At 39.1% G+C, this 13103-nt stretch overlaps 1 protein-coding gene across 1 annotated transcript in view; it reads left to right on the top strand.

The window, feature by feature from the left end:
* Nucleotides 1-12403, top strand: part of Tfrc (transferrin receptor) — a 22762-nt gene extending 10359 nt beyond the window's left edge. Inside the window, exons 10-19 of the mRNA XM_031363669.1 lie at nucleotides 792-949; nucleotides 1647-1766; nucleotides 2947-3032; nucleotides 3255-3318; nucleotides 4236-4303; nucleotides 5139-5197; nucleotides 5353-5434; nucleotides 6182-6403; nucleotides 8232-8372; nucleotides 9731-12403. Coding sequence (XP_031219529.1) covers nucleotides 792-949; nucleotides 1647-1766; nucleotides 2947-3032; nucleotides 3255-3318; nucleotides 4236-4303; nucleotides 5139-5197; nucleotides 5353-5434; nucleotides 6182-6403; nucleotides 8232-8372; nucleotides 9731-9973 — 1243 coding nt within the window. The 3' untranslated portion in view covers nucleotides 9974-12403. The remainder of the gene's footprint in view (nucleotides 1-791; nucleotides 950-1646; nucleotides 1767-2946; nucleotides 3033-3254; nucleotides 3319-4235; nucleotides 4304-5138; nucleotides 5198-5352; nucleotides 5435-6181; nucleotides 6404-8231; nucleotides 8373-9730) is intronic.
* The last annotated feature ends 700 nt before the right edge of the window (nucleotides 12404-13103 follow it).

Raw genomic sequence — 13103 nt, forward strand, 5'->3', positions numbered from 1 at the left:
TTCTCTGTGTAGCCCTGGCTGCCCTGAAACTCACTCTGTAGACCAGGCTGCCCTCGAACTCAGAAATCTGCCAAGTGCTGGGATTAAAGGCGTGCGCCACCACTGTTCCAAATTTTGATTTTTGACAGCACAAAATTATTCTAGTGACAGTTTCCAGTTGCTTTATGGTAATAATTATTCTGGTTGTCCTTTGTCGTGTACAAGTACTGAGCTGGGCATGGTGGTGCAAACTTTTAGTCACAACCTAAGCAAATGGATAACTGAGCTCAAGGCCAGCCAAATTGCAAGTTCCCAGCCAGCCAGGGTTGTGAGAGTCTTTCTCAAAGTCTGTCATTAAATTTTATCTTCTATCTCCCTCGTTATAAGTTTATCTAATTTAGAACTTTAATCCCAGCATTTGAGAGGCAGAGGAAGCTAGATCTCTTGAAGCTAGCCTGGTCTACAGAGTGAGTTCAGGGCAACAATGGCTACACAGAAAAACCCTGTCTTGAAAAACAAACAAAAAAAGTCACATAATTTAAACCCATTTTTAAGCATTTGTTTATTATGTAACAGGAGTTATTCTAAGCCCTCTGCTCTTGTTTCTTTGAATTAGTTGGAAAACTAGAATATATATTAATGAATAATCCCAAATAAAGAACATCTCTATGTGAGGGTTTTGTGAAGCACTGGGTGGCTCTTACCTGAGAAGCATCAGTTGGTAGTAGGTGATTCTCACTAACTTGTGCTACCTACCACCTGGGAAAAAAATACTAGCTCAAAATGCTAATACCTATTTTTTCTATTTCTAGAAACATGGAAGGAAACTGTCCTTCTAATTGGAACATAGATTCATCGTGTAAGCTGCAACTTTCACAGAATCAGAATGTGATGCTCACTGTGAAAAACACAGTGAAAGAAACAAGAATACTTAACATCTTTGGAGTTATTAAAGGTTATGAGGAACCAGGTAAAGACCCTGCTTTGTACTTTTTTGTTTTACTATTTTGCTTACTGTACATAGATCTAGTACAGGAAGGAGGAAGGATGCTAGCTTGGCATGAACTGCTAAATCTTGTTTGTCCTAATGTGAACTTCATATGTATATGTGTATAACACATAGGTAGGACCATGTAAGTATATGGAGAGGCCAGAGTTAAGCATTAAATAACTTTCTGTAATCATTTAAAATTTTACATGTGAAGGTCAGTGAACAGATTATAGGAATTTTGTCCAGATGGGTCTTGGATCTAAATTTTGCAATGTCTGGAAGCAAACACCTTTATCCACTGAGCTGTCTTCCCATATAAAGTTAATTAATGAGAATTAAATATATTGGAAGATGATGACAAGGCCATGTGATAACAGCTTGCGAATAATTTTTTTATTGCTTAGATAAGTGGTTTTCTTACAGGATCACATACCAGTTCTATCTATAGTATTAAACAAGCATAACTGGCATACAGTAGATTAGTGTATAGGGCACATCTAACAGTCACATTTATTAATAGGACAAAAAAGCTGGACTTTGTGTGTAACACACCTATAATCCCAGTGCTAGGAAGCCCAGGTGGGAGATCCTGAGTTGTATGCCAGTCTGCTACTTAGTGAGGCCTTGTTTCAGAAAACAAACGCTATGATGGTGTGTTACCTTTTATCTTTTTTAGACCGTTATGTTGTAGTAGGAGCCCAGAGAGACGCTTGGGGCCCTGGTGTTGCGAAGTCCGGTGTGGGAACAGGCCTTCTGTTGAAACTTGCCCGAGTATTTTCAGATTTGATTTCAAAAGGTACAGTAGAAAAAAAACATTTGTGAGCTCCATGTCATTCTGTCAGTTATATTCTGTCTTGTTCAGTTTTACCTGTAATCGTCTTAAATTCTGGTCAGACTAGGTCAGGCACATTTGGGATGGTACGGCCATAGAAATCTTAAATTCTCTCTTCCTTTTTTTTTTTTTTTTTGTTTGTTTGTTTGTTTGTTTTAAGATAGTCCTGGCTCTCCTGGAACTCACTTAGATCTGTCTGCCTCTGCTTCTCAAATACTGGGATTAAAGGTGTGAGCCACCACTGCCTGCTATGTTATATTCTCTTATGGTAGATTCTTTTAATACAAAACAAACTATCTTCACTAACTCATGACTTTGAGATTTTTATCCATGAAGTTTTTTTTATCAAACTAGCAATCCTGATTCTTTGAAAAACTGTATTCATTAGTATTTATTGGTATTAAGCTAAACAGTATTCTTAGTTTAACATGAATAGAAAGATAATGTTCAAAGACCTAACAACTATTATAATTCTACTTCTAAGACTTTTCTCATGTTACTTGGCACACACAATGTAAACCCAGTACCTTACATTCTTTTAATTGAGGTCTAAAGTGTTGCTTTTATACAAAATATGTTATAGAAAAATATAATCAGGGCAGTTAGTCTGTGGCACCTGTACTGCTTAAAGGAGTTGTCATAAAGTACTCCAGACATTTCTTAAAACTTAGGTATAGCCTAGCATAGTGGCATTTGTAGTCCCAGCTACTTTGGAGCCTAAAGCAGGGCGGCAGAGAGGAGCTGGGCATTGCTTGTGAATTTAAAGCAAACCTGGACAGCATAGATTCTGCCTCAGAATAAGGTAAATAGTCCATATTTTAAATGACATGCTTCTAAACAGACTGCTCTCAAAGAAGATACACATCATAACAGTGTAATAGCAACTGTCCATAGATTGAGGAACTGAAGATAAAGTTGTGAGGGAGTAACCACAATAAGGCGCCCCGCCATGTACTCTGTTATATACAGGTGCTGTCCTACAAAGATGATTTTTACGCATTTGTTTCTACTCCTGCAGTACTGTCTCACCCAGGGCTTCAAAAGGAAAGGTGACTTGGGTTGAGTTAGTTCAGGAGCTTCTGAACATTTAGTTACCCACCTGCTGTAACCGCTCCCAAACTGAAGCCAATTTCTTGTCTTCCAGATGGATTTAGACCCAGCAGGAGTATTATCTTTGCCAGCTGGACTGCAGGAGACTTTGGAGCTATTGGTGCCACTGAGTGGCTGGAGGTATTATACAGTCTGTGTCTAGGATGTGTTAGTAATTGTCCTCCAAGTTAAACTGTCCTATATCTCTGCACCATTTTTGCCTTTTGTGGTATGTCTCAATGGAATCCAGATTACAAAGTGGATCCCTCTGACAAACACTAGCTTTCTATGTGATTGGTTCATGCTTATTAATAATGTATACTTTTAGATGTTAGTATATTAACAATGTGTCCTCTCTTCTAGGGGTACCTTTCATCTTTGCATTTAAAAGCTTTCACTTATATTAATCTGGATAAAGTTGTCCTTGGTAAGCATCTGTTTTTGTTCTTGTGTTTTTTAAATTCGGGTCAACTGTCGAGGGAACAGCAGACTCTAAAGCAGCACTTGTTACGTTTTGTAGTGTGCATTGGCCATAACTGAGTCTAATCCACCAAACTATAGAATTTATTCCTAGAAAATATCAACATTGATATTGTTGTGAGGCTACATATCACAGATCTTTTTTGAGACAGGTTTCTTTTGTGTAGCTTTGTATTGTCCTGGAACTTGTTTTGTAGACCAGGCTACAAAGATTGACCTTCTGCCTCCAGAGTGCTGGAATTAAAGGCATGCACCACTACACCTGGGTTTCAGGTCTTTCGTTTAATTTTTGGAAGTAGTGTGGGTTCCTTTTTTGTTTTGTTTTAAGATTGTTATTTACTGGAAAAACCTATTTGTAGTTGTGGTTTGGCTAAGCCCTGTCATACACCTTTAATCCAAGGGCTCTCTGCTTGGGTATTGTAAATATGATTAAATGAAGTCAGCTATAGGTCAAGAGGTAGGGCAAGCAACCAGTTGACAGAGGGTGGCCATAGAGGGAAAAAACAACAAGAAGTCAGAACTAAGGCGCACAAGTAATAGAAGGGAGGGACATTCAGTTTGAGGGGCTTTTGAGATAGTGTGGGGAAGGAGATAATTCTTTTTGACCTCTCTTGGATATGGAGGAAGATCAGGTGGGTGTTTTCTCTGCCTCTCTGAGGTAGCAGGCTTTCACCCTGACATCTGGCTTCCGAGTCTTTGGTAAAATTTAACTATTGAGATTTTGTTAAAATAGCCTTCCTGCTTCTGCATCCTGAGTGCTGGGATTGGCATCATGTCTTCGTCGGGTAGTTTTAATTATAGAATTGTTTATGAATATTGTTGTCTAGAAAGGGAAAAGTGTTAAAAAAAACAATTATTTTACAGGTACTAGCAACTTCAAAGTTTCTGCCAGCCCCTTATTATACACACTTATGGGAAAGATAATGCAAGACGTGAGTATACCTAGTTACAAAATTGTATGCCTTTTTTTTTTTTTTGTCAAAGATAAAGCACACTCAACAGTAACCCATAATAAAAATTGAAAGTAAATTCTATAGCAAATTAGTCATGTTCTTGACTTATTGATCATCTACTGAACTGTGAGAATCTATGAAAGATTCTCAGAATCCATCATTAGTATTATTGCCCTGGGACCTGAACTTACAGGGAGATTGGCTGCAGGAAGGTTTAGAAGGACTTGAATAACAGGAGGAAATACGTACTAGAAAATATTGGTCCCTCAGTGTGTTGGAGTCGCTAAAGATGGAGGGAATCTAGAAGGGAAGTCTATAGGTCATTCCAATGGGAATCTATAGGTCACATTATGTCTCAAACTAGTTGTAGGCTTGCTTATTCTGGCAGTCCACAAATAAGTGAGCAGAAAGGAGACAGGCACATTTGTGTAGGTTAGAGAGGATTTAAAAATATGCTTATATCAGGGCCTGTAAGATGTCAGTTAGGAAGGTAGCATTTCTCACAAGGGAGAAAGCAGAAAGACTGGCATCAATGCTGGGGAGAATTCTAATCTCACTGCCTGTGCAAACTCAAGCACCCTTCCTAAGGGACTGACTGTGTGGCTGTACACTTTTTTTTGAGACAGAATTTCTCTGTGTAGCCCTGGCTGTCCTGGAACTCACTCTGTAGACCAGGCTGGCCTCGAACTCAGAAATCTACCTGCTTCTGCCTCCCAAGTGCTGGGATTAAAGGCGTGTGCCACCACCGCCTGGCTTGTATACAACTTTTAAGTATTTGTAGACAAACTAGCCTTACGTATTTCTCATTTTACAGGTAAAGCATCCAGTTGATGGAAAATCTCTATATCGAGACAGCAATTGGATTAGCAACGTGTAAGTGGAGAAAAGAGGAAGAATGCAATAGACAGGTGTAATCCTATCTTGTGTTTGCCTAGCTCTGCCTGGAAGGGCTGGTTGTCAGGGAAGGGGTTTGGCACGACAGGACCACGTTTTAGAATTCTTGGTAAAGATGGTTGTTTCCTTTGCAGTAAGAAACTTTCCTTTGACAATGCTGCATTTCCTTTCCTTGCATATTCTGGAATCCCAGCAGTTTCTTTCTGTTTTTGTGAGGTAAGACTTAACTCTACATCATTTTTATAAGATCTTGTATTAACTTTGAAATCAAAATTTTCAGTATTTAAAAGATTTTGAAAGATTATCCTTATTATAAAACAGACTAGCCATGTCATCTTAATTAGCATGTGAGTTTTTGCTTAAATGTCAGTAATTTTAGTAATAGGGTATAATTTCTTGTAGCACAGGGATATATTTCCATTTAAGATCTGCTGAACAATACTCTTCTAGATACCCATTCAGAAATATTCTCTTAAGCAGCAGTGATACAAGTGTAAAGTGATTATGAGACAGAACATTAAATTGATCACATTGTTCTAAGAACTCGTGAGAAAGCCTGAAAAGCCAGGAAGAACAGAGTTAAATGAAAAAGAAGAGATCTTGAGGAGCCATGATGGAAATAACTGAGTCAATTTGGAAAGTCAGAGGAATTAAGAAACATCTGGATTTGGAGACTTACACGGCTGGAATTACTTGATATGCTGTTAACACATAGGATAACTAAGTGGCTGGTTTAATACATAGGAAGAACTAAGTGTGAGGGCCAGTGGGTCAAACGACTACATACATAGATCTTTTTTTTAAAAACTATAGTGTGTAGGTACATGTTTGGCCTGGTATATGTGGAGGTTTGAGGATAATTGGCAGTAAGCTCTTCCCACCGTGCTTGTTACCTTGATGGTAAACCCAGAAGGTCAGGCTCCTAAACCCACACTAGTATAACAGCTTTTCTTTGTCTTCTAGGATGAAGAATATCCTTATTTGGGCACTAGATTGGATACCTATGAGTCATTGGTTCAGAAAGTTCCTCAGCTCAACCAGATGGTTCGTACAGCAGCAGAAGTGGCTGGTCAGTTCATTATTAAACTTACCCACGACATTGAATTGAGCCTGGACTATGAGATGTATAACAGCAAACTACTATCATTTATGAAGGATCTGAACCAGTTCAAAGCAGATATCAGGGTAAGCACCTAAGTTTTCTTTTATTTAGCTTATATTTAGATCTCTACTTTTTAACCCTCCTTGTTACTTTCTGGTAACTGTCATTTCTTCTCTCAACTTGTATGAAATTGTGTGTGTTTGTCGTATGTTTCGAGGCAGAGACTTATTGTTAATCAGACTGGCCTTGAACTTGGAACACTAATCTGCCCCAGCCTTCAAATCTTGGAATTCCAGTTGTTTGTCACAGATCCAGCATCATCTCAACTTTTCCCCGTCTCGTGTACATTGTATTACAACTCTTGGCTAGATCAGCCTCTTGTATGGCACATGAGTGAGATCTTGTAGCAGGAGAATCCAACCTGTGGCCTTGGCCAAGGATTCCTATGATGAATGCAGTCCTACACAATGATAAACCTTAACTTGTTGTGTCTACACTTTCTTTTTTTTTTTTTTTTTTTAAATTTTATTTATTATTACAATGAGTACACTATAGTTGTCTTCAGACTCACCAGAAGAGGGTGATTGTGAACCACCATGTGGTTTCTGGGATTTGAACTCACGACCTTTGGGAGAGCAGTCAGTTCTCTTACTCGTTGAGCCATCTCACCAGCCCATGTGTCTACACTTTCTTAAGTTCAACTATGTCATCTTAAGCATGAACTTTGTAGATGCAACACCATTTCCCAATGTCAAAAATCGGATATGTTGAGCATGGTGGTTGTGTATGTGCAATCCTAGTACTTGGAATGTGCAGGCAGGAGAATCCTGAGTTTAAAGCCAGTTTTAGCTACATATGGTATTTAAGGACATGGCATCCTTTCAAAAGAGGTTGAACATGTCTGATAGTGTTTGTCTTACTGTGCCTGAAATTTAGATGTTACAAGTGAATGTGTCGCTGAGTGATATCTTCTAATTGTGTATACCTATTGCATTTTTCTCTACATTTGTGAGTTGCTGTGTAACGCATTTCCCTCTGTTGACTATTATGAATAATATTTGCCCAAGAGTGGGGTCACAGCTTCACACGGTTGAGAAATCTCTCAGTTTTTCATTAGGACCAATTCATGTCCCAAAAGGTTTCTGTTTCTGAAGTATCAGCATATGAAGTCTTTTCTAGGAGGGAATTTGACTTAAAACCCACAATCTATTTGAAAAAGTTGTTAGGCACCTGGGATTTCAAGTGTGGGGCACACTCCAGTGTTTCCAGTGCAGAGCTGTATCTTCTGTCTTTTGTAATCCAAGTAGTCCATGAGTAGGTTGGACCTGGCTTGGATAGAAAGAACAAGCACAGCTGGTAACTACTGGGTTTTATGGGTTTTTTGTTTTGTTTTGTTTGTTTGTTTGTTTTTTGAGACAGGGTTTCTCTGTGTAGCCCTGGCTGTCCTGGAACTCACTCTGTCTGTAGACCAGGCTGCCTCCCAAGCGCTGGGATTAAAGGCGTGCTCCACCACTGTCCCACTGTTACATTTTTATTAGGGGTGGGTATCCTGTGGCAAATGTGAGGGTCAGGACAGCTTGAAGGAGTTGTCTGATTCTGGTGATTGTAATGCATTCTTCAGGTGTAGTGGGCAAACAAATTTACCTAATGAGCAGTTTCATTTGCCTAGCTACTGTGCTACCTACTGTCTATCGTTTGTCTAGTGGTTTTTTGTTTTTTGTTTTTAGTTCACATTAGTAAGTTCTTCTCATCTGGCTTTTTTAGATTACAAATTGAGTTTTTTGGCCAGCCTGGGCCACCTTAGTGACTGCCAGATAATAACCCTGGGCAGCGAATATGTGACAATACCTGCACTCTACCTTAAAAGAAAATGTAACTTCTAATGAAGAATTTAATGTCCATCTTCGACAGGATATGGGTCTAAGTCTACAGTGGCTGTATTCTGCTCGTGGAGACTACTTCCGTGCTACTTCTAGGCTAACAACTGATTTTCATAATGCTGAGAAAACAAACAGATTTGTCATGAGGGAAATCAATGATCGTATTATGAAAGTAAGTGTGCTCTTAAGAAAGAAAGAACTGACGTATGTAAACTTTTAGTTAGCAATGCTTCTATTTATATATAAAAAAAAGTGGGGAACACCAAGTGCCTACAATCCTTTGCTGCTTTAGACTTGAACACAGATTTTGGTTGTATTATGCTCTCAAAGAGTACTATCTAACCTGGAAATAGAAAAGACATTAATTTTATGTTAATTGTTTTATACTTTTAAGACCATTTAGTAATAGCATGGAGTGTTCAGTAGTGAGTGCCTAAGATACTTATGTGTATGTATGTTTTGCCTACATGTACCTGTTTGTACCTGGTATGGAGAAAGCCTGAAGAGGTCACCAAGGAACTTCATTTAAAGCATTTTTAAGCTGCCATGTGGGTTCTGGCATCTAAACACAGATCCTCTGCAAGAGCAGCAAGTGTTCTTAATCTCTATCCAGACCAACCCTAGCAATTTTTTTTAGAGGAAATTTTTTTTCTTAAATTTAAAACTATAGCCGTCTTCAGAAATACCAGAAGAGGGCATTGGATCCTATTACAGATGGTTGTGTGACTACATGTGGTTGCTGGGAATTGAACTCTGGAAGAGCAGTCAGTGCTCTTAACTGCTGAGCCATTTCTCCAGCCCTAGAAAAAAATCTTTAGTGAGTTTTGGGCATGAATGAAGCCCTGCTAACTATCTTAGTCAGTTTGGGAGAAATTTAAGACTTATTAGGCTGAGTGTAGTGGAGTGCACCTTTAATCCCAGCACTGGAGGCAGAGGCGAGTAGATCTTTGTTGGAGGCATACATAGCAAATTCCAGATCAGCCTGGGCTTTAAAATGAGATTTTTGTCTCTAACCAACCACACCAAAACAAAAAGAAAACTGAGCAGGTAAAGTAACTATAAAATCTCAGGTGCCTAAATCAGATCCCGGAAAGCTGTGGAAAACTGATGGAGAGAGCTGTGCTCTGTAGATTACACTGAGCTCACAGATCTGCCTGCCTGTGCCCCAAGTGCTGGTATTAAAGACAGGCTATAATTAGTTTTTAATTAAATTTGCTTTTGCTGGGGTGGGTTGAGATAGGGTTTCTCTGCCAAGCCCTGGCTGTCTTGGAACTCACTCTGTAGACCAGGCTGGCCTGGAACTCAGAAATCCACATGCCTCTGCCTCCCAAGTGCTAGGATTAAAGAAGTTCGACCCCACTGCCTGGCCTAAATTTGTTTTTTTAACAATGGGATTAACATTTTGCCTCAGACTTTAGAAGATGGTAATGTAACTGAGTTCTCAGTAGTCTGATTCTGAGAGGTTTTAGCATTTGAAAGCAGATGGTCACAAGTCTTGGCACTGTTTAAGCTGTTTCATCCTTGTTATAGGTGGAGTATCACTTCCTGTCACCCTATGTATCTCCAAGAGAGTCTCCTTTCCGACATATCTTCTGGGGCTCTGGCTCTCACACTCTCTCAGCTTTAGTGGAGAACTTGAAGCTTCGTCAAAAAAATATTGCTGCTTTTAATGAAACACTCTTCAGAAACCAGTTGGCCCTGGCTACTTGGACTATTCAGGGAGTTGCAAATGCCCTCTCTGGTGACATTTGGAATATTGACAATGAGTTTTAAATGTAACATTCACAATTAAATAAGAGCAGGGTAGTCTGTTTCTAGACTTGTGCTGGTTGTGCTAAATTTTCATTAGAGCTCTAAAATCTAATGTTAAAGTTCTACTCAATCCTTCTAATGTCTTTAGGCAGCAGCTTTTAGTGCAGGGTTGGACCTACACTTCAAGTACAGTAGATAATACTTTCCATGTTTGTGATATCTTCTCAGATTATCTTTAGAATTTTGAGTTCTTTGTAATAACTTTATCTTTGCTTCATGGTCATGAAAAATGTCAGAACCAGTTGTAAGAACATTGCTATATGTCCTGAGGGCATTAACTAGTGTCTTTTGAGGTGGAAGGAAGATGGTGCACGTGGAAAGTCAAAATGGTAGTTGGGTGTGATTTCCCCATCTCCATCTGATTCTCCACTGAGCTGTATGCTCTTAAGGATTTTAGCTGGTTTGCATTTCCCTAAATTAGACAGTTACTTTCAGAAGAGATGGAACTTCTTTTCTTGCCAGCAAGGCTGAAAATAGGTCCTTATGCTGAACCTATTTGTCTGTTTACAGGAATAAGGCCTTACTGGTTAACCTTGGTGTTATTTTGATGAGACCAGAAGCCAAAGACTTCAGGTTTTCTCTCCTGGCATCCGCCCTGTAGTCTTTAGTTCTTTGTTTATGTTTTGTTTTTCTTTTTCCAACATTTTCTGAAAAAGAACAAGTTTTAGACTCAGTTTGTCAGACTTGAAAAGAACACACGGCCACGCTTTGGCCAAAGTGTTAGTCTTCAGGAGAGCTTCCTATCGTTTTGGCACTGAGATATTTATTGTTTATTTATCAGTGACAGAGTTCACTATAAATAGTATTTTTTTTTATAGAAGATAATTATCGGAAGCAGTGCCTTCCATAATTATGACAGTTATACTGTCGTTTTCTTTTAATAAAGCAGCATCTGCTAATGAGACCCACAGATACTGGAAGTTTTGCACTTACGGTCAGCACTTGCGGACTTTAGGAAGGAGAAAAGCCACAAGCCAAACAATGTAAGATGAGCTAGAAGAGGATTGGGTTTAAGTAAGAGATTCCTAATTGAGTTGGAGAAAAAAAATGATAGTTCTTCTAAGTGCAGTGAGTTGTGGCCAAGTTAAATGTCATTTAAAGGCTATGGTAGTACATCTACAAAATTTTACAGCTCAATTTATTCAAGATGTAACTCAAATTCAATTTTGCAAAATTTCCAGTACCTTTGTCACAAACTTAACTCACATTATCGGGAGCAGTGTCTTCCATAATGTATAAAGAACAAGGTAGTTTTTGCCTACCACAGTGTCTATATCGGAGACAGTGATCTCCATATGTTACACTAAGGGTGTACGTAATTATCGGGAACAGTGTTTCCCATAATTTTCTTCATGCGATGACATCTTCAAAGCTTGAAGATCGTTAGTATCTAACATGAATTCCCAACTTCCTGTAGCTCCTTAGTTTTAGTTGCAAAAAACATTTGTGGTCATTGAGCATTTGGTGGGTAAAATCAACTGCTGTAAAATCATTACTTCCAACATCCTTTTTTAAAATGTGGGTATTTTGTTATCTCTGGTTTATGGAATAGAAGCACACATTTAAAATGTTCACTGGTGACAAAGGAATTTAACTATCTCCTTTTCTTTGCATGTTATTTCCTAAATGTAGTTCTTAGAAGTTTGAATTCATTTTTGGTTTTTGGGAGGGTAGAGAGTAGAAAATAACTGGTGTTGGGAAAACAAAGCTTGCAAAAGGATCTTTATGTACCTGCCCAACCATCACTGTGGTGGCTATGAACTATGTAGGTAATGTGCAAGATCACATTAACAAAGACTCATTAGCCATCGTTACGCATCTAATCACTTTTGCCATGGGGGCAGTTCAGAGCTGCCACCTGAGAATGTCACTAGGCTCTCGGGGTTCTTGGCACACTCCCCATGTTATATTCACCAGATTATCTTCAGCCTCACTGAATTGTTTTACTACTCAGTCCCTTCGGTCTTCACAGTGTTTCTCTTGTACTGTTATTGTTAGAGTATCACCATGTGCAATGGAATTTCAAGTCTTGAATAGAGGGCATGCATTTTGCATAGATGTCTCTATAAAATAACCTTTGCTATAAGGGTTGTTTCCAATCAAAGCAGTAAGTTGGTGAGGTTTAGTCTAGGTGAAATGTGCATCTAAGTAAATAGCCTCTGTTACTTACCAGGTTATTCTTGGGTAAAATGTAGATTTTGAAGATAAGGATAGAGCGGCTGTTGTCATGATTCACTGCTAGACTTTGCATGACCTTTACTGTGTTAGCTTTTGGTTTGGACTTGCCAACCTACACTCACTGTCTTTGCTGACATGCCCTTATAAATGTATACAGCCGGTATGTAACAATGTGAAGATTCCTTACCTGACTTAATAAAATACTTCAATGTACTGACTTGTCAGACTCATTTCATAGCACAGAGTTCTTAGGGACTTGCAACTCTGCCATATCCTCCCCCACTATAGTAGTTACACAGATACATTGATCTCTTGATAGACATTCTGCTTTAGCTCCTTCTCCTTAGTGTATTTAGGTAGATTCTATAGCAACAAAAATTGGTCTTACAGGTTCTAAAAATTGTGCCTGGAAAGATGGTGTTAACTGCTTTTGCAGAGGGCCCAGCTTCTCTCCCCATCACCTATTTGTTTTGCAAGTCCTTGTAATTCCAGCTACAGGATCTGTTTCCCTCTTCTGGGATCCACGAGTACTAAATACATGAGGTGCATACAGCAGGCAAAAAAATGCCCATTCCATTGAGTCTCAGTCCCAAAGTGTTTTTTTCTTTCATGTCTTTCTTACTCTCATGTCTTTCTTTTCATGTCATTGTAGCAATCCATCATGACAGAGAAGGAGGCATGGTAGGAGTGTGAGGTGACCTATCATTTCCCCCACACAAGAAAGCAGAGGTGAATGCTAGTGCTTAGCTGGTGGCAATACAGGACTAAAGTAACATTAAGCTGTGCTCCCTTGCACAGCTGTGCACCCTCTTGGAGAAGGGTGGGGAGAGTCACTAAAGTATTCAGCAGTTTCCTTCCACTTTTATATGAACTGCCTGAGCTACAGGGGGCTTTGGAGACACGGTAGAGTATA

Source organism: Mastomys coucha, unplaced genomic scaffold (assembly GCF_008632895.1).
Source record: "Mastomys coucha isolate ucsf_1 unplaced genomic scaffold, UCSF_Mcou_1 pScaffold12, whole genome shotgun sequence".
In the NCBI taxonomy this organism is placed as follows: Eukaryota; Metazoa; Chordata; class Mammalia; order Rodentia; family Muridae; genus Mastomys; species Mastomys coucha.